The sequence below is a fragment of the Oryctolagus cuniculus genome, chromosome 1, assembly GCF_051225735.1.
Source record: "Oryctolagus cuniculus isolate XC-2025 breed Fujian yellow rabbit chromosome 1, ASM5122573v1, whole genome shotgun sequence".
NCBI lineage: Eukaryota > Metazoa > Chordata > Mammalia > Lagomorpha > Leporidae > Oryctolagus > Oryctolagus cuniculus.
Window position 1 is genome coordinate 49,454,839 of NC_142867.1, and position 19,616 is coordinate 49,474,454.

Consider the following 19,616-nt stretch of genomic DNA (forward strand, 5'->3'; position numbering starts at 1 on the left):
GCTCTTGGGAGGTCATTGAGTTCCATCCCCTTTGAGACATGGGCGCCTGTCCTTGCAAAGGTCCTTGGAGTCATCTGACCTTTAGCTTGGGAAGTTACCAACTTCAGTAAGAGCTGCTAGAAAAATACAGGTTCCTCATCACCAAAAACTTTGTTTACACTCACAAAATATATCTCAATTCCATTCACTTGCCAAGGAAAAGATGTTTCTTCTTTTCAAGGGTCACTGTTTCCCTCTAGGATGCCATGAAGGTGCTGGCTTGTCTCAGGGTGGTGGGTGGCACTGGGTGGTCAGACATTCCACAGAGTGTGCCTTGGGCATCAAGAGGAAGGGAAGATGCTTATTAGCCTATGCAATGATTCCTGTGCTTACTCATTAAATAGCTGGTGCCCAGGACTCTGCAGGTACAGGAGCAAACAAGGTAAATATGATCCTGTGAGTGAGGAGCGTACAGAGGAGCCGGGGAAGTAAAGAAGAGGTCACAAACATGCTGAGCGTTCTTGACGGACGACACCTAGCGCTCAGTGAAAGCTGATGACAAAAGGACTCTCACCTGGTGTGGGCCCAGGGACAGCCTCCCCATCCTGGGAAAGCTTAGGGTTTCAACTGTGACCTGTCCAGCCAGGCTGAATAAGCTGGGCAAGAACCTGGAGGGGACGATGGGTTAAAGCATGGGGGGTCCACACCCCTTGAGCTGGAGTGAACAGTGAAGGGCTTAGGGTGGATTCTGGAGACTGTTAGGGAACTGAAATGGATAGGACTGGGAGATTCATTGACTGCGAGGGGGATGAAAGAGAGAAGGCTCTCTTGAAGTGTCTGGCCCTAAACTGGTGGAAGAGAGATTTAGATAAGGGAAGATAAGGGTGCACACGCACACGTGTGTGTGATTCACACCAGGGCAGAGTGACTGGCCTTGGTGGGGTGAGAGGGCATGAAGACTGATGTCCGGAGGTCTGCAAGGGAGACGTGAAGATTAAGCTTGGAGAGGGAGGCTGCAGGCAGTTATCTGAATTGCTTCCTCCTGGAATGCACCCAGATTCATCTCCTGGGGAGCTCCTGAGGGTGGGTGAGGCAGCAGTTCTTGAAAGCTTGTGAGTGAATGAAGTTCCTGTTTTGTTCCCTTCGGGGAGCTTGGGTTGTGTGTGATGGATAAGGAGGAGAGCCTCAGATGACCGCTGGTATCCGCACACAGCGGCTCTCACAAGGATGTCTTGGGTGGCAAAGGGGAAGCTGGCTTTTTTTTTTTTTTTTTTTTCCCCTCTCCAAAGAGAGTCTGTTAAGTTCAAGCCCTGGAGAATTGCACTGGGTCCTTTTGCCAGCACCTCGACCCCCGGGTTCTCAGAGCAGTGCTCCTCCAAGTGGGGTCTCCAAACCAGCATTAGCTGGGCACTTGTGACGAAGGCACACTTGAGCTGCAGAGTCAAAGGCTTGGAGTGGAGCCCTGTAATTGTGTTTTAACAAGCCTACTGGGGGTCCTGATGCAGGCGCAAGTTTGAGGCCCACTGATTGAGACAATTTGCTGTTCCCATCCCCCCCGAATGACTCCCAGCTCCCTCTCTTCACCCTTCTGTGGCTTTAAGACACCCATCATTCTCTGGGCTCCAGTGACGATCTTAGGTGGATTTTCATCAAAGAATCTCGGGTTCTGTCTTCTGTGGGAAGAAAATGTTAAAAATGTTAAGCCCATCTCCATGGCGACTTCTCTTAGAGCATTGCTAGTGTGAACACTGGTAGCAGGTAGGGCTGGCCCGAGCTCGCCCACCCGAAGACAGTCTGCCTTCTTACAGGTCAGAGTGCAGAAAAGACAAAGAAGGCGACAACTGGGATGGCGTGGGCACCAAGTGTTCCGACTGTCAGCAGCACAGACTCCACCAGCAAGGGCCGAGGCGAAGCAACATGTGGGTGACTTAGACACCCGGGGTCACTGCAGGGCCTCTGAGGGGTCTTGTGATCCAGGGAAGCTCACTTAGTGGCTTTCACAGTCTCCAAAGGCAAGGGAAAGGGAAGTGGGGAAGCGTGCCCTGGCTCTGCCACTCTCATGTCACTGGCTCAGGCGAGTCGCAGAACCTCTGCCTTCAAGGGAAGCAGCGAAGTGCCTGGGAAGAGAATCAGAAATATCTGTTGGACAGCACTAAGGGTACCCTGTAACCCACCGTCCAGACGGAGCCGGTCACGAGCCAGCTGCTTTTGTTGGGTGCCTGTGCTGCTGTTCTCATCTTGCTTTTCCTGGAGTGCTCCCTGGCTCTGTTTGGAAAGCCCCCAAGGAGGGAAGCATGGCCGGTGATTCCTGCAGTCTTGTACCCACCCAGGACAGCCCTGCACACCCAGCCAATAGACATGTGGAAGTGTCTCTGGGATAGATTCTAAGAGGGTGCTGAGCAATTGCACTAACTGGGGGCAGTGTGCAGGGGGCGATGTTGTAGAGAGAGGCTGTCACACCGTTCTATGACCCAGCAAGGGGAGAATGAAGGGTAGCAGGTGAAGGAGGATGCAGTAAAAGAATTCAAGGAGCCCTGGCAAGCTTGGAAGTGGGTGTGTGTATCAAAGGCAGTGTGAGCTCAATGAATGAATAGGGGCAGGCAAATTTCAGCTTCATCCATAATTTTCTACTTTTCAGCACCTATTTATTAGAATCTAGAAGGTCATCTTTAATATAGTGATCTACCTCCTAGAGGAAGACTTGACTTTTCCCCTTAATGATAATCATTTTTATAGATGATACTTAGAAACTTTACTATTACCAGATACTTTTCTAAGTGATAATACTCATGTAAATATATATAAATTTGCTTTTCAAAACAATGCTATGTGGGAAAGATGCCATTATTATTATGGATCCTGAAGAACAGAGAGATTAAGAGTCTTGCCAAAGATCACACAGCTAGTAAGTGACAGGATTTTTTTTTAAGGTTTATTTATTTGAAAGGTAGAGTTTACATCGAGGCAAAGGCAGAGGAAGAGAGGTCTCCCATCTGCTGGTTCACACTCCAGTTGGCTGCAGCAGCTGGAGCTGCACCAATCCAAAGCCAGGAGCTTCTTCAGATCTCCCATGTGGGTGAAGGGGCCAAAGGACTTGGGACTATCTTCTACTGCTTTCGCAGGCCATAGCAGAGAGCTGGATGAGAAGTGGAGCAGCCGGGACTCAAACAGATACCCATATGGGATGCCGAACTGCAGGCGGTGGCCCCTAGATATTATGATTCTAAATACCTTGTACTATACTGCATCTCTCAGCGATCCTCAGGGGCAAGTCTTCATTGTCCATATTCAGACAATGTGCCAACTGAATAGACATCTACTACACAGAGATTTTAATTACAACTGTATTTGCTGTAGTGGACTTTGATCTGTAACAACTTCATGCTTGCTTCAATGACATCAAGTCTCCTTGGTCATTTTTCCTCCAGAAAATGTTCCCAATTTTCTTATTTATTAAAATTTTTTTGCAAGGCAGAAGAGGGGGAAGGAGAGAGAGAGAGAGATTTCCATCTCCTGTTTCACTCCTCAGTGCCTACCAACAGCTTGGGCTGGGCTTTCACCAAAACCAGAAGCCAGGAACTCCATCTGGGTCTCTCACAGGAGTAGCAAGCTCTCAAGTTACATGTGCCATCCCCGCTGCCACCCTGGTCTGCATTCGCAGGAAGCTAGAATCAGAAGTAGAGCCGGAACTCAAACCAGGCATTCCTGTGGTGGAGGTAGGTTTCCCATTTTTGGCATTTTTTTTTTTTGTTATTTGAAAGGCACAGTGACAGAGGAGAGAAAGAGATCTTCCATCTACTGGTTCCCACCCCCAAAGGGCCACAACATCCAGGGCTGGGCCAGGCCAAAGTCAGGAGCCAGAAACTATCCTGGTTTCCTGTGTGGGTGGCAGGGGCCCATGTACTTGAGCCGTCTTCTGCCTCCCCCAGGCGCATTAGCAAGGGAGCTGGGTCAGAAGCAGAGCAGCCAGCACTTGAGTTGGCTCTGTAACAGGTGATGCCAGTGTCACAAGCAGCAGCATAACCGGCCACGCCACGCCACGCCACGCCACGCCACGCCACTAGCTCCCCCAGCTGGCATCTCAGCTCTGGCACCAAATGCCTGCATCACCGGCCCATTTTTTTTTCTTATTATATAGTTTGATTTCTAGTGATTGGATCGCTGTGCTCTCGTCAAGCCTCTTTCCTGATTCTTACTTTCTTGAATTGCAAGCTTGAAGCTGGATCCTTTGTGCCTTAAAGGGCTGCACACAAGGGCCCTGCGAAGGGGGCAGTCCTCAGCACAGGGAACTTCCAGGGGTGTGGTTCCAGTGTTTGGTGCTCACGCACAGGAGTGTTTTCCCCTCCGTGCTGGGCTGCCCAGGGAGCCGCTGACAGACGCCTCTGCGGCTCTGGGGAAGAGAAGAGAAGCATTCCTGAGCGGTGACGCTGGCGGCTGACTGACAGCAGGCTGTGTACACTGATCCCCAGGCTCTGTCAAGCATTTCGCACTGAGGTGGGGCCTCGGGTGAGAGAGAGACTGTGCTTTGGAAGTTCAGAAGCCGCTGCTGTGCTGAGAAGCCAGCTGCCAGCCATGCAGGATTACCTTGGAGGTTCCTAACTTGGAAAGGACCCTAGCCTGGCCTTCCCTGCCAGGCATCCCACTGAGTTTGGCTTGTCCCTCTCATTGGGATCTGGGCCACCTTCAGTTTGCTCATTGGATTGTTTGGAAAGGAAACACGAGTTGGAATTGCCTGGAATGCAATGAGTGGTGTTTGGAGACTAGCACTTCAGAAGATACTGCCTTGCTGAAGGTAAGCGTTCTCGCCCTGGTCCTTGACTGCTATGCCAGGAGGGTTCGTTCTGCAGGTCGTAGAGCGTGTGCTCACGATGGGCCTGCGGTTGGGGTGTCTTCCTGCTGCTAGGAGATAACTGTCTCCTGTCTCTCCTGCAGCCACAAGTTAGTGGAAGCGGGAAGGGAGGGAGGACTCCTGAGCTCCCTAAGGAGGTGTCCTGTTGCCCATCTGCTGAGCCCGGGGCTGTGAGGCTGTTGTGTTACCGTCTGCCGCCGATACAGCTAGCACCTTGTCTCTAGACACTGCCAGTCTTGGGCTAGCTTTGCCTGTTGCATTTGGTTGCCATGGCAGCAGCTGAACTGGGGAAAAATGGAAACACCTGGCAAGCAGATGCAGAAACTTGACTGTTCAGTTTTCCTGCCTGGACCAGGAGACGACATGTGTGACACTCACAGGTAGGGGAAGGGGAGGTGATGGGGCCTTTAGTTCATTCCAGCACCTAGGTGCCGGCTTGGCTGTGACGCGGACGTTTCGAAGGGCATCGGCACTAGCAGTGTAGCCATGGCCAGCCAGCAACCACGGCTTCAGCTGTGCCTGTGCCGGGTGAAAATGCTGCAGTGTTGGCTTGGCCGTGTGAGGAAGGGAAGCTGCTGCGTGCAGGCTGCAGTGTGGTGTCTTCCTGTGACTTCCCCTCTTTCCTTTTGGACCTCCCCCTACTCTGGGAAGCGCTCAGAGCTCCGTGAGAAAATGCCGTTGTCCAATGAGAGAAGCGGCTGCCCTGCCGGCCAGCAGGAGCATCCAGGCTAGCGGAGGGCTCCCCGCGGTGGCATCGCTGAGACGGAGCAGGGCAGCAATGGAAGGAGCAGTAGAGATCAAGGTGTGGTTCTCCCCCTGCACAGATACAGGCACGGAACACACTGGCCAAGGGGTATCCGCAGAGCAGGGCTCCTGCCGAGTGCAGGGCTCTGGTTGGGGTGGGGGAGGCACAAGTCTTACTAGGTTTTCTTCTGCCAGGTGAGGGGGTGGAGCCTGTGTGTAAGACAGGCGTTGAGGGGGAGGGAGAGGAACGCGGAAAGCCACAGTTGAGTAATGAGGCCCCAGTTGCTGAATGGAAACCAGTGTCAGACAGCCACCCCCAGGGTGTTGGGAGTTTACTGCTCGCGTTGGCGGTCTGTGTGTGGCTCTGCGAAATCGGGCTGTGGAGGTGTCTGCCTGTTGGGGACAAGAGCTTCCTTTTATTTTCTGACTTTCATTGTGCATGGCTCTGCCCAAACCCTTGGTCAGTGGCTGCAAGCTCCTGGAAGAGCCACCGGTGTTGGTGAGTGAGCCTCTCCCTTCTCCCGCTGGTGGTAGCTGAGCTCGTGTGCACTCTCTCGAATCCTCGAGGACAGAGCGTGAATCTGGGGCCCATTTTCCCTGAAGCTAATGGGATATGGGTGTTGCTAAATGAGGCCTCCTCAATACGAGAGTCCTGTTACTCCACAGCTTTCTAACGCTCTCGCCTTGCTGCTGTGCTGGGGTGGGAGTGGGGGATGGAGCGTGACCCTCAGTCATGGGGCACTGCGCTTTGAAAGGTCCCCGGTGAAGCCTTGGGAGCAGTGTTGATAGGACGTGATGGTTGGTTAGAAGTTAATTATTTGGCACTGGAAGCTTTCTGGAGAGTAGTGCCTTGGATGTAAAGTGCAGCTGGGATTTAAATGTTGGGGGTCTCTGCTGGTAATAGACACAGAAGTGATTTTCACATCATGCAACACTTCATGGGTTTCCAAATGTCTTTTCAGACTACCTAACTTGGGAGGTGAAACGCAGTTCTCAACCCATTTTGCAAAAATGGTTACTGAGCCCAGAGAATTGATGGGTCTTGTGGGGGCGTGACTGACAGCCAGTTATTGTCACCCCTGGCCGTTCCTCCAACCCAGGATGCCCTGGGCTTGGGGGTTGGTCTTGGGGCTGAGAAGAGCAAATCCTTCCTGTCTCAGACCTGGGGACTTGCAGGGGAGCATCTCTCGGTGGCAGAGTCCAGGTTGGGGGTCCAGCTTCTGTCTTGGGCAAATCATACTTTTCTCTGTCTCTCTCTCTCAGCATCAAGTTCCTCATCTATAAAGCAGAGACAGTGAAACTGACCACAGGGCTGAAATAATGCAGACACAGTGCATGGCCCGGTGTGGAGGTTCCACAGGTACAGCTCAGTCCCTCTGCTTGCTTAACCTTGTGTAGCTGTCCCTGAGTGTTGGTGACACTTGGCTTAGCGACCTACTTATTGTGACATACGGCATAGAGAATGGTCTGGGTGTATTCCGACTTCAGTCTGTTCAAGTCCTCACTGTGGGTTGAGAAAAGGCAGAGAATCCGATGAACCAAACTCAGATAAACAGGAAAAATGGCTTCCGTATTTATAACCTCCCTTTCTTTACTGCCTCTGACAGGGTAATAAGCTTTGGGTTCTGGATATGCAGGAAGCAAACACAGCTCCTTCTATAGCTGGGGAAATTGAAGGACAGAGAAAGTGGTTTACTGCCGGGGCTCACCTGACACCTCCCTGCTAAAGTTCAGGGTTGAATCCAGTCCTCTTCTGCCTGCCTTCTGCAGCCGGATTGCCTCTAGTCCTGATCACTTCCTTTGTTTCAGCTGGGAGGCAGTTGAGTTAAAGCTCTAGCTCACTGTTTTGAACTTCAGCCCACACCCCGCCAGCAGAACAGTCGGCATTCATGTAGCCCAGGCCAAGGAAAGGGAGGTCTTTGTTCGGATCATCCCACTGGACTTGGGGAGTCCAGAGAGCACAGAAACCTGGCAGGCAGGCTTTTAAGTTAATAGACGTTGTTTAACTGCACCAAGAGTCTGCTGCTCCCCCTGTCTTGGGGACCTGTGTGACTCAACGTGTTTGACGGCTTGCTGCTGGGAACCCAGGGCCTTTCACAGCCGCTCAGGGGCAGGGGCGCTTCTCTGGGGAGGAGGATGCTTATCAGGGGAGAGCTGGCAGAAGAATACACCGTCAGTCTGAGGCGTGGAGGAGAAACCAGTGTCTGTCCTGCGGGGTTCCTGCCTAGAAGTGGCTGAAACACACATGCTGGAATGGCCGCCACCAGGTGAACCGTGTCCTATCCCTTTCACTGCAGTCTCTTTGGGAAGAGGGACACACACACATACCACAGACGCCCTGCCCCCTGCTCACACCAGTGGGGGTCAACCACTTCTAGAAATTTCTATCAGAGCCAGTTTTGTTTGTTTGTTTCTCTTTTTAGCCAAGTGAGAAAGTTGTTTTTGCAACTTTTTTCGTGTCCTCGTTTTTAGGACATCGCATGGCACTGCCGAGTGTCACCGCCGTGTTTTTCAGCTGGTTGTAATTCTGGATAGGCTGTCATTATTTCCTAAAGTCCTGCTCGTCTCGGAGGGACTGAAAGGCTGTGAGCCACAGAGGCACGTGCTGTGACGGCAGGCCTTGTTCCCTGGACGAAGGGGCAGTGGCATGTGCCTTGTTTTTCAGAGAGCCAGGTCCGAGGTGGCCAGGTGTTGAGTTGGGTGCTGTTCCAGCTGCCCATGGGGTTCCTGGTGCGGACATGCTCGCTGTCTGGGGAGACCACACAGGCCCCTTCCTGGGGCAGATTCAGGCAGTGCTTTAGTCACACCTCCTGACCAGCGTGCTCTGGGTGTGGCGGAGCAGTGCAGTGCCTGTAGAAGGGACTTGTCTGTTTCTTCCTCTTCCCCTCTCCCGCCTCCCCTCACCCATGTGCAGTGTTGGGGCCTCAGCCAGTCCTTCTCTGGCTGCAGTCTGTTCACAGCCGGCTCCCTAGGTCATCTTTCTTTCTGTGTTGTTGGCTAGCAGAGGCTCCTGAGCCAAGCGCTGGTGTGGGGAGAGGACAGAGGCTTGGAATGCAGGCGGTGAGGAGGTCCAAAGTTAGGACCCATGATTGCAACATGACAGAATGGCCAGAGTGGCCTTTTTCGTGGATTTCATGGGCTAATCGCAAATCCAGTCTTTTCTTTGTCCTATAGAGAAGGAATGAGATATCTATTGATAGAATGGGATGCAGTTTTCTTTTTTTTCTTTTTTCTTTTCTTTTTTCTTTTTTTTTTTTTTTTTTTGACAGGCAGAGTGGACAGTGAGAGACAGAGAGAAAGGTCTTCCTTTGCCGTTGGTTCACCCTCCAATGGCCGCCGCAGCCGGCGCACCGAGCTGATCCGATGGCAGGAGCCAGGTACTTATCCTGGTCTCCATGGGGTGCAGGGCCCAAGCACTTGGGCCATCCTCCACTGCACTCCCTGGCCACAGCAGAGAGCTGGCCTGGAAGAGGGGCAACCGGGACAGAATCCGGTGCCTCGACCGGGACTAGAACCCGGTGTGCCGGTGCCGCAAGGCAGAGGATTAGCCTAGTGAGCCGCGGCGCCGGCCAGGATGCAGTTTTTAAAAATGATGTGCATGATTTAAAAATAACAGAGAAAATGTTTATGATATTTTAAAATAATCAAGATTCCAAATCATGAAAATAGTATGACCCACAATTGTATATGAACAAAGAAGTGCCCCTCCCCCCAAAGAAAAGCAAAATCCCAAATAGGCATGGAAAATAGAGCAGAAGGAAACATTTCAAGTGTTCCAAATGGTTTTCCTTTGCAGAGCAGGTCTAGGGGTGACTCTTTCTCCTCTTTAACTTTTTCTTATATTTCTCATATATTCTATAATAAGCCTCCCTTAGTACCTATGTGGGAGCAAATTAAACTTGATGAAATCCAAAACAAACCTTTTTTCTTGTTGGTCTTCGTGTCCTGAATTTTAGTGTAGGGATACAGCTGCCGTAACCGGGCAACCTGAGAACTCTGCTCGTCTCCCACTCCGGGAATCTCAAGAGTCAGGCAGGACCAGATTCCAGGAAGCTGTTTTGGACATGATTCTGCCTGGAGGCAGGGGATGGACAAGGCAGCCTCTCAGAGCCCCTTCCCACCCCCAGGCTGCACACAGCCTCTGCCAGCGGGGAGCGGGCAGAGCGTGGTGACATTCTCCCTCCCTGCGAAAGCGGCAACAAAAGTCTGCCTGGGATGGAGGCCGGGGGTGGGAAATCTGGAATGAGTGCCTGAGCTGATAAGGAGCCAGCGATCCTCCTGCCTGGTGGGGCTTGCACCTCCAGCTGCGGGGCATCCCACTCAGCCCTTTCCCTGGGAGAGCTGGCGCCTGCTTCTAGGTCCCGCGGCTGGCACTGCTCTGAGAGCTCCGTGGTCACGGCTGTCTCTGCGGAGAACTTTCCTTCTCGTGCGGGATATTGCAGCTTGGCTCAGGGCGCAGGAAGGCTCCCTGGGTCCTTGTGAGCAGCAGTGGCCATTGAAGGACACAGATTCCCCCCCCTGCACCTCTCTACTTGTGAGTCTGGTGACCGATACCCAGAGTGCTTCGTCCTCAGCTGCATCCTGCCAGGATCTTCCAGCTCCATCTCCTCTGGGGCCTGGCCCCCAGCCTCCAAAGCTCCAAAGTAGGCTTTCTGCGCTCTTCGGACAAACAGCCTCAGCTTACTGCAGTGGCCAGGTCTCCAGCAGCTGGGGTCCTGTTGTCTATCAGGAAAGTAGTGAAACCCAGCCTCCGCACAGTGAAACTTCCACTTTGAGGAACGCTTGCTGATCCTGGAATTGGCAGAGTCTTGCAATTGGGCCTCGAGCTGTTCAAGGACAGGTGTTGGATTTGTGTCGAGGCATTTGTCACTGCTGCTTTGAGAGACGAGCAGATGCAGGGGCTCTGTGGCGGCAGGTGAGGATGCTGTCTGGTGTCTTCTGCGTCAGTACTGAGGTGTTCCCAGACCACTGGCCGTCATGGGGCAACGTTGGGTTGCTGGGATGCTAATGGGGAAGCCTCATTGATACCTGCAGCATGCTTCATTTCTTCTTGCTCTCCAAGCGTGGCACAAGGGGTTAAATCTCCAATGGCTCTATTTTGGGGCAACTGGAATGTTCCCAGAATAGGACTCTTTGTTGAGTAGTCTATTTCAGGAGGCAAGCCCCACTGGCGTTTATGTAAGCATTCTCTGTGTGTATCTGGGGGTGTGGACGTGTGCGCAAGTGGTTTCTTGTTACTAATTATAAACAGCTTCTTTAGGGAGCCAGGGAAATGGAGGGGTGTGTGTACGTGTAAGGGGATGGATTGCTCTTGCTTGCTGTGAAGAGTGCTGTGACCATGAATGCCCGTTCCATCATGGGGCAGTTGTCACAGACACCTGAGTGATTGAGTGTCGGGATCTTAGGACAACAAGCAAGGATGACAGCCCCTTAGTAGACTGTCTGCCCGTGGAGATGTGTCCGTCTGTCATTGTTTTGGTTCCTTGAGGCACAGGGGCTGCAGTCTGGAGTCAGGTGGTCTCCAAAAGATGGCACTGGGTTATTCTTAGGCCCAGCAACCAGTCCCAACCTGAGCCAAATCTCAGACTCCACTTCCCACCTCGTAGCTTGGCTCTTGGCATTTACCACCTCCCCCTCCCATTTCCCCTATGTCTCCTCACAGGCAAAGCCCACATATGTCAAAGCAAGAGAGAAACCAAAGACCGTCCAGCATGGTCAGCGAGACGTCCACGGCTGGGACCGCGTCCACCCTGGAGGCAAAGCCAGGACCCAAGGTGAGCTCTTGGCTGCTTGTTCCTTCTGTCCCCTCTTTTCTATTTTGCCAAGCCCCTTTGTAACCAGCAGCCCATTCAATCTCCACCATAGTTCTGGGGGAGAGCCCCATAGGAAGTAGTCTCCCCAAATAACAGATGAGGAAATTGAAGCCAAGAAGGGCTATGTCCCTTGGTGACTGATGTCTAGGTCTTTGGACATGCTCTTCACTTTCCTGGCTTGTGTCGGGGGCGGGGGGTGCCCTGTGTTCATGTGTGGCTGTATGTTAGAGCCTGGCCAGATACTGTGACACCTCAGACCAAAGAAGGGTGCCTCTGGGAGGGGCCCAGAGGCTTCTGTGCTCAAGATTTGGGATGAGTGATCAGGAAACAGAGAAACCCACCCGCGTACAGAGTCAGGGCAGGGTGCTGAAGAATGAACCCAGATAGGAGAGGACTATGGGGACTGTGTTCCAGAAAGCTATCCAGCAAGTGGTAAAAATTGATTGAAAAATGCTTTTAATATTTTTCCCCTGTGACCAGGCCAGGAGACTTGCCAAGTCTAGGGCTTGCCTTTTAATCAGAGTGCTGTGGCCATGTGCACACTATTCCCTGTTTCACCACTTGTCTTCTGATCAGAGGGTGCTTAGAACAAGGCAGAGGAGCCGATAGCCCTCCTAAAATACGACTGCTTTTTGTGCCCCCCTTGCAATCCCCACTGCTAGAGCTGAAGTCTGCTTTTTTCCTAGATCATAAAGTCCAGCAACAAAGTGCACAGCTTTGGGAAGAGGGACCAGGCCATTCGCAGAAACCTGAACGTTCCAGTGGTGGTGCGGGGCTGGCTGCACAAGCAGGTGAGAAGCTGAGGGGACTGGCCCTGCTGCTGCCTCTCCTAGCCCTGGCCCCAGAGCTGGGACCAAGCCCACAACTCTCTGCTGCTGAGTTTGTCTCAGGCAGGTAGATTCTGCCCAGCGTGCTTGGTGGTCTGCTGTTGGTATGTCTGAGTGGACTGTGTACTCAGTTTTTTACAGCTTCTATCCCCAAACCTGCCTCACCCTTTTGGCCTCTGGTGCTGTTGGTGGCCCAGGCCTCCGTGGGTGGGTCAGCATGAATCCAGCCCTACTCCTGGTCCTCTGCCAGCTCTTGCCTTCCTGATGTTAAAGAGTCTTTGTTATCCCTGGGCTGAAAAATGCTGTCCTTTCCCTGCCCTTTGTCAAGCACACACATCCAGCTCTCTAGCACCTCAAATCTCAGATCTGCCAGGCTCAGCTCATTGTGTCCCCACCCGTTTCCTCTCCCTTCCTCCACCCCGCCCCCAACCTGCTTGTTCTGACTCCGAGTAATGCAGACTCCTTGCAAGTTAGAGGCCTCAGCACCACGGCCAGCGCCTCACGCGCCCACACCCACTCAGTACCATCTCCGCCCCTTCCCGACGTGGGGCTGTCCTGAATCTCCAATCCCACCCCAGGTGGTCTGCCTGTGGGCATCTGGCCGTGAACAGGATGTGAGCCCCTCTTCTGTTTCCTGCCCTCTTTCGTTGCCATTCGTTCATCCCTTCCCCAAGTGTCTGCTGTGTTCTCGGTGCTCTCACAACAGGTTTGGACAGATGAACAACAGGTGGTTTCTGCCCTCCCTCCCTTGTCACACAGTCCTCCGGCCCAGTCTCTTCCCTGTTCTAGTACCCCCCACCCCCCACCCCACCAACACACACACCAAAGCGGGGGAACAAAAGAAGAAAAACCAAGAGCAATGATGTCGGCTCTGTAAGGTCTTTTGGGGAAGACAGAGGATGTTAACATCGTACGTCACGTGGGTATCCACAGCCCCTTCTCCCTGTGGCAGCTCCCACGGCTCGATCTGCTGTCAGGAGATACCTTCTCTTGCCCCACTGTCTGCCCCCACTTGTCCGCTCTGTCTGCCCTCCCCTTTATCTGCCCATCTCTTCTCTTAAGTAATTAAACTCAGTGACTTCTTCCATGTGCATCTCTGGCCCATGAAACAAAAGTGGCTTTGAAAGGTGGAGGGAGAGGGAAGGGACTGCAAGAACCCTTGCCCTGCTGGCCCGGGCCCCTCGGCCCTGCTGTGACAGGGGCCTGTGCAGACGGGATGCTGCAGGGACACACACTCACAGTGTGGCTCAGAAAGGCTTCCCACGGGAGTGATGTTTGCACCAGGTATGGAAGGGCGGATAAGAGTTCTCTAAACAAGTAAATGCCACATGCCACGACCTTGGACATCATCTGGTCAGTTTGTAGGCAATAAGACTGGTTAAGTGGATGAAGTCATTTTAATGAAGTAGAGGATGGATAAACCTTATGTGTCTTAGTTTAGAAATTGTCCAATTTTTAAAAAACAAACCTGTCAAAAACTTCTGTAGCAGGAAAACAATTTTTTTTTATGTTTTTAAAGATTTATTTTATTTGAAAGGCAGAGTTACAGAGAAGCAGAGGCGGGGGGGGGGGGTCTTCCCTTCACTGGTTCGCTCCCCAGATGGTTGTAATGGCAAGATCTGGGCCGATCCAAAGTCAGGAGCTTCCTCTGGGTCTCCCACATCGGTGCAGGGGCCTAAGGACTTGGGCCATCTTCCACTGCTTTTCCAGGCCATAGCAGAGAGCTGGATCAGAAGTTGAATGGCCAGGACGCGAACTGGTACCCATATGGGATGCCGGCACTGCAGGTGGTGTCTTTACTCACTATGCTACAGTGCTGGCCCAAGAAAAACAGATTTTAACAGCCATCTCTGAAGCTCAAAGCAGCTCAGGGGTTTCCCTAGGACTGGAAGAACAGTGACCTTACATTATGGTCATCTGTCCACTCGTTCACTCTGCAAATGCCCACAACAGCTGTGGCTGTACCATGCAGAAGTCAGGAGCCGAGAACTCCTGTGGGTGGCAGGGACCCAGGCACCTGAGCCATCACTGCTTCCTCCACGGATGTGCATTAGCAGGAAGCTGGGTGGAAAATGGAGACAGAACTCAATCCCAGGCACTCCAATATGGAATGTGGGCCTCCCAAGCGATGGCTTGACCTGCTGCTCCACCATGCCTGCCCCTAAAATATTCTAAAGAAACAAAGATTTGCTGTTCAGGTGAATAAAGAAAGATTGTTGCTATGAGACAATTTGAGAGCAGAGGATCTCTTCACAGTGATTTGCAGGAAAACACAACAGCAAAATTGGACCCTGATGGTAGAGAACTAGGCTTAGTCAAATGAGAACTTTGTCTCGGTTAATTAATTGTCAGTTTAGACTGTACTCAGTACCATGTAAGCTCAGTGTTCTAATCTGCATCAGTGAATATACAGTATAGCACAACACCTTAAAAAACAATTCTAAGCTCCTGGCTTCAACCTGGCCCAGCTCTGGCTGTTGCAGCCATTTGGGGAGTGAACCAGCAGATGGTAGATCTCTCTGGGTCTCTCTCTCTCTGTAACTGTGACTTTCAAATAAGTCAATAAATATTTTTTGCAAAAATTTTCCTTTTTGATAAGAGCTGATTCCTTTCTTAATGGGAGATCTGTGTGTTTGAATTCGCATTTTTCTTTCTGCAAGAGGGTGGGTTATAATATATTAATTTATTTCCAGGAGACAAAAATAACGTTTCTGTGATAAACCATCATTGAATAGATATCAGTAAAGCATTCACTAATGTTTGGAGAGGAAGAGCAAATGGATATGGGCAAGTCTTGGTTCCAGGATCAAGTTCTGTGTGACTGGGGAAGAGGAACAGTGTGCTTAGACATTGCCCTGACTGCTTTGCTTTGCTTTGCTTTGCAGGACAGTTCTGGGATGAGGCTGTGGAAAAGGAGGTGGTTTGTGCTTGCTGATTACTGCTTATTTTACTATAAAGGTGAGATGAGTCTGTGGCCACCAAGGGCTCCTTATGCTAGAGGCAGTGGTGGGAGGACACAGGGATGGCTTTCTCAGATCCAGTCACTGGGCCAGTAGCCTGAGTTAGGTAGTAGCCTATTACCCTGCCAGTTTACCTTAATATATGTGGATGGTTGATGACTTCCGTGTTATGGGGTCCCAGAATAGAAACTTTACTATGTTGAGTTAAATAGAATCCAGTTCACTTACTACTCATAGCCCAGTCATCCCAGCTTTTGCTGCACTTGGGTTGTAGGCACACCTTTGAGGCAATCTGGAGAGGAAGTATGGACAAATCCTTGCAGCCTGTAACTGCCTTCTGGTTGTCTCCCCATGTGGCTCTGGAAGGGCAGCTGGTGAATTGAGTCAGCTGAGATTTTATGGAGCCCAGCAGTAAAGCTGGGGGCTTGCACTATTGAGAAAGTCTCAAAGTATGGAAAAAAGAGAGACAACTTGCTCTTAAGACTAGATGATGGCCAGGGATTTAAAACACATTAGAATGCTGAGAGGAATGTGAACTCCACACTAGAAAAACTAGTGAGGCTTCTTAGAAGAGGGAGGGTTTGCCTTGGGCTTTTAAGGACAAATTAAGCTTTGCCTGTGTGGAAAGTTGAGGAAACTTGAGTAAAGTTCCAGAGGCAGAAGATGGACTGGCTCACCTGGCTACCAGGATGTACCAGGAGATAAGGCTCAGCAGGTGAGAGAGGGCCAAAATGAAAAGGCTGTCCCAGATAGGCGGAAGTAGAGGTGCCTTCTATGTCCAGTGGGGAAACCAGCAAGTGCCTTTGAGTAGGAGAGCCACGGGACCAACGCTGTCGTTAGGAAGTGCCTGCTGTCAGCAGCATGGTTTCTAGGAGGACAGAAGTAGAAGGTGGGAGTTTTACCCATGCTTATTACTTTAACCATGAGATTTGCTTCTCCCAGAATGCCTTTCTACATCCCACCACTTCCTGAACCTCTTCAAACAATGTATTTATTGATGTATTTATTTTACTTGTGAATCAGAGAGACAGAGAGATGGTCTGACAGATCAGATGGTCAGGCTGAAGCCAAGAGTCAGGAACTCAATCTAGGTCTCTCATGCCGGTGGTGGGGACCTACCCACTTGAGCTATCACCTGCAGCTTCCTATAGTACACACCAGCAGAAACCTAAAGTCAGAACAAGAACTCAAACCCATGCACTTCCAGAATGTATGTGAGCGTCCCAACTGGCATCTTAACCCCTGTACCAAATGCCCACCTCTTCTGAAGCCTTCTTCACCCCTGTGTGCCCCTCTTGCCTCTGTGTGCCCATGGCACCTGCTGTCCTTCCAGTGTTGGGCAGGCTGAGTTGAATGTTTGACATACCTGGGGATGTGCTCAGAGAGAGGGCCCTGCCTGGCTCACCTCCTTAGTTCCAGCACAGAGCTGCTCGGAGAGCACCCAGCGATCGGTTAAGAGGAGACTGCTGTGGTTCTCGGTAGACAGACGGAACCAAATGATTGTTCTCATGTGCTTTTCCACCCAAAGATAGCCGAGAAGAAGCAATCCTGGGGAGCATCCCTCTGCCCAGCTACGTGATCTCACCCGTGGCCCCTGAGGATCGCATCAGTCGCAAGTACTCCTTTAAGGTACCACCCCTCCTCTGAAGCTCCACTTCTGTCTTCAGAAGCTTTGTGTCCTCAAAAATGCCTTCAGAAAAGCCGTTGCTTTGGGGCGGAGGTGTGGGAGAGGGGGAGTTAGGGAGCTAGAGAGTTTCAGACTCGGGTTAATAAAGTTAAAATTATTTAAACAAGAGTAATGACACATTGCCAGTACCTTCTTTTGAATCTGAGCTTTGGAGTCCCCCAGCCTTGTTCCAGTATTGAGATCCCTCTTTCCTATTGCTGCAGGTCATGTGGTCATGTACCTAATGTGAGTATGGCCTTTCTCCTGCTTGCTGATCACCCTTGTCCGCTGATCTAACTACTACCCAGCCATCTGGCGCAATCAAGGACCCCTCAGGGTGGATTTATCTCAATTGTGTTCTGAAAACTCACACTGAGGGTTAGGGGCTGTCACGTTTATCTCTGCTGTTTAACCCTGTTGAAAAGCATTTAGACTGAGACTTTGGTTTATTTTCTGGATCACTGAAGATTCCCAGGCAGATACCTTCCCTGGAAAAACCCCTTTTCTACTCCCTTGGTGCCATCCCATTTGGGGTCTTTGGGGCCATGCTAACTACTGATGCCTGGGAGGCCGGATGGGGAGACTCTGGGAAGGTGGTCATTAGGCCCAACTTGGGTAGTCCTGAGTCTTCTCCATCGTTTACCCCCGCGGATTCTTTCCTTCCAGGTGTTTCCTGGGTCCTCCAGAGGTGGTGAGGGTGGTCGGGCTTGGTGGATTGCAGGTGTACTTCACTGGCGGTTGGAGTGGAAGTCCCAAAGAGCCCTGCAACACGTGGCTTTTGGTGCCAGTAGCCAAGGGCATAGCCTCTTGTGGCTGCTCAGGCTACACGGCAGTGCTGTGTCCTTCCAGCTGGGGTACAGGGCCTCTACCTGCACTACCCCTGCTGCTTGTCTATTCCCATGTTGGGGTACAGGATGGGTACTAGACAGTAGGTAACTAAAGCAGAGGGTGAACTTTGGAAACACACAGCATAAGCCACCCTCTGTTCTTGGGCAGGGTTGTAGGAAAGGGGTATGCCATGTCGGTGGTGTTTGCAGTTGGTCCTCAGTCTATGAGAACTTTGGAAAGCAACAGCCCAGGTCAGCCCCTTGACCTGGAGTCCGTGGAGGTGTGGGGGTGGGGGTGTGCAGTCAGTCAGTCTCGTTGTCCTCCCGCCTGAGCCTCCTGTGGGAGCATGGGACTGAGCTGATGCTCCAGCTCTGTTCAGCAGCCAGCTTGAGCTGTCCCTGCCTGGCCCTCAGCGCTCCTCCGCGTCTCTGCACAGGTGCCATGGGAAGTAAGTTGATACTTGGTACCTCACTGAATGGACACGGCTAGCCTGTGAGGTCAGCATTGCTAGTGTCGCTTCATAGACTTCATAAGCAGCTTGAGAGCTTAAGAAACTTGCCCAAAGTCACTAAGCTGGAAGGTAACAGAGATGGATCTGGGGCCTGAATTCCGTCTTCTTCCAGTTGTATCTCGGGGAGAGGGGGAGGTTTCTTTCTGTTCCTCTGCCTTTTCTTCCATGTCTTGTCTTGGTCACCTTGTGCACATGCTGCAGCAGCTGGGAGGCGGTTTGCCTTAACATCCATTGTAGCATTTTGGGGACACCCTTCTACTACACAGCTCAGAAATCTCCCTGAAGACCATGTGTTCAGTGACTTTCAGACTGGCCTCTCGTAGCCTGCAAGTCTTCCTCGGAAAGCCCTCCTTCCTGGGGTGGAACATTCCCGCCAGGCAGGGCATCTAGTTTACCATGTTGTCTGTGAGTTTGGGGGGGTGGGGTGGGCCCCAGCGTTTGTAATATTCACAAAGTGACTTGTCGTAACTATATATATTTCATCTTGACACTTCACTGAGAGGTGTGAAAATAGATTCTAGGAAAACATCTTTTATGTGTCTTAGATTTTTTTCTTTTCTTTTTTTAGCATTCCTTAGAAAGGCTTCACCAAGAAAGTTCCCTAAATCTCTGGGCCAGGAGACAGATGGTGTCATGTGTTTGGAGGGTCTTCGGGGGGTCCTGGGGGCCAGAGCAGAGGGAAGCTACTGCTGACAGATGTGGTGTGCGGCTGAGCTGGTTCTGCAGAAAGAGTGGCGGGTCACTGAGTCTGAAAGTCATCTTTCCCTTTGGGTTGCAGCATTGTTGTCGTAGGGACCAGCAGATGGGCCCTGGAGCAGTGCAGCTCCATGTCTTTAGGCATTCCGAGGAGGATGGGGTTTTGTGTCCTGGGCCTTATGCCTGCCTCTGGGGTTGGTTCTTTTCTGGATCCAGAGCTGAAGCTCTCCCCAGGTTATTAGGGCGCCTTGCCTGCAGGTGCTCAGAGTACCCGTGGTGTCAGTGAACGTGGCCTGAAGGTCCATTCTTGTCGTTCTTTTTCTACTGCTGTTACCTGGGAGGCTGGCGTTAGGTGGATCTTGAAGCTCATTCAGGACCACGGGAGGGGCCCAGCAGGGCTTGAGGGAGCCACTGGGGGTTGTTCCGCCCTGACCAGCAGGTTCTCTGTGCTCTGCAGGCTTGCCTGGCAGGAAGGGAGCTCAGGATGTTTCGTGCCCGTAGGTCTTTGCTTGAGCTTCAGCCACAGCCTTGGAAGCCTTTTCCCTGGTGCGTGCTTCAGAGCACTGCATGGGTCCTTTCCTCTACTGAGCCTTCCCTGAGCCCTCTGCGCAGTTCTGGATCTTTCTTATGTACTTCCATAGCTTTGAGTCACTGAACCGCAAGTGGGGGATTTACCCACCCAGAGGTCGAGCCAGAAAAGCTGGCCCATCGGCTGGTTGGTGGGTTCACTCTGCAGCCATCTG

The 19,616-nt window shown here is 51.7% G+C and overlaps 1 protein-coding gene across 19 annotated transcripts in view; it reads left to right on the forward strand.

Annotated features, from left to right (window-relative positions):
* PLEKHA7 (pleckstrin homology domain containing A7) overlaps window positions 1-19,616 on the forward strand; it is a 222,922-nt gene that overhangs the window by 140,531 nt on the left and 62,775 nt on the right. For 11 of the 19 annotated variants that reach the window (XM_070072882.2, XM_051833953.3, XM_051833954.3 and 8 more), the window contains 4 exons: window positions 11,235-11,346; window positions 12,072-12,176; window positions 15,098-15,170; window positions 16,701-16,801. In XM_070072882.2, coding sequence (XP_069928983.2) covers window positions 11,235-11,346; window positions 12,072-12,176; window positions 15,098-15,170; window positions 16,701-16,801 — 391 coding nt within the window. Of the gene's footprint in view, window positions 1-3,672; window positions 3,696-4,459; window positions 4,772-5,847; window positions 5,854-5,925; window positions 6,072-7,647; window positions 7,840-9,733; window positions 10,488-11,234; window positions 11,347-12,071; window positions 12,177-15,097; window positions 15,171-16,700; window positions 16,802-19,616 lie in introns of those variants that run through there. The other 8 variants (XM_051833958.3, XM_089328129.1, XM_089328143.1 and 5 more) reach the window with 7 other exon arrangements.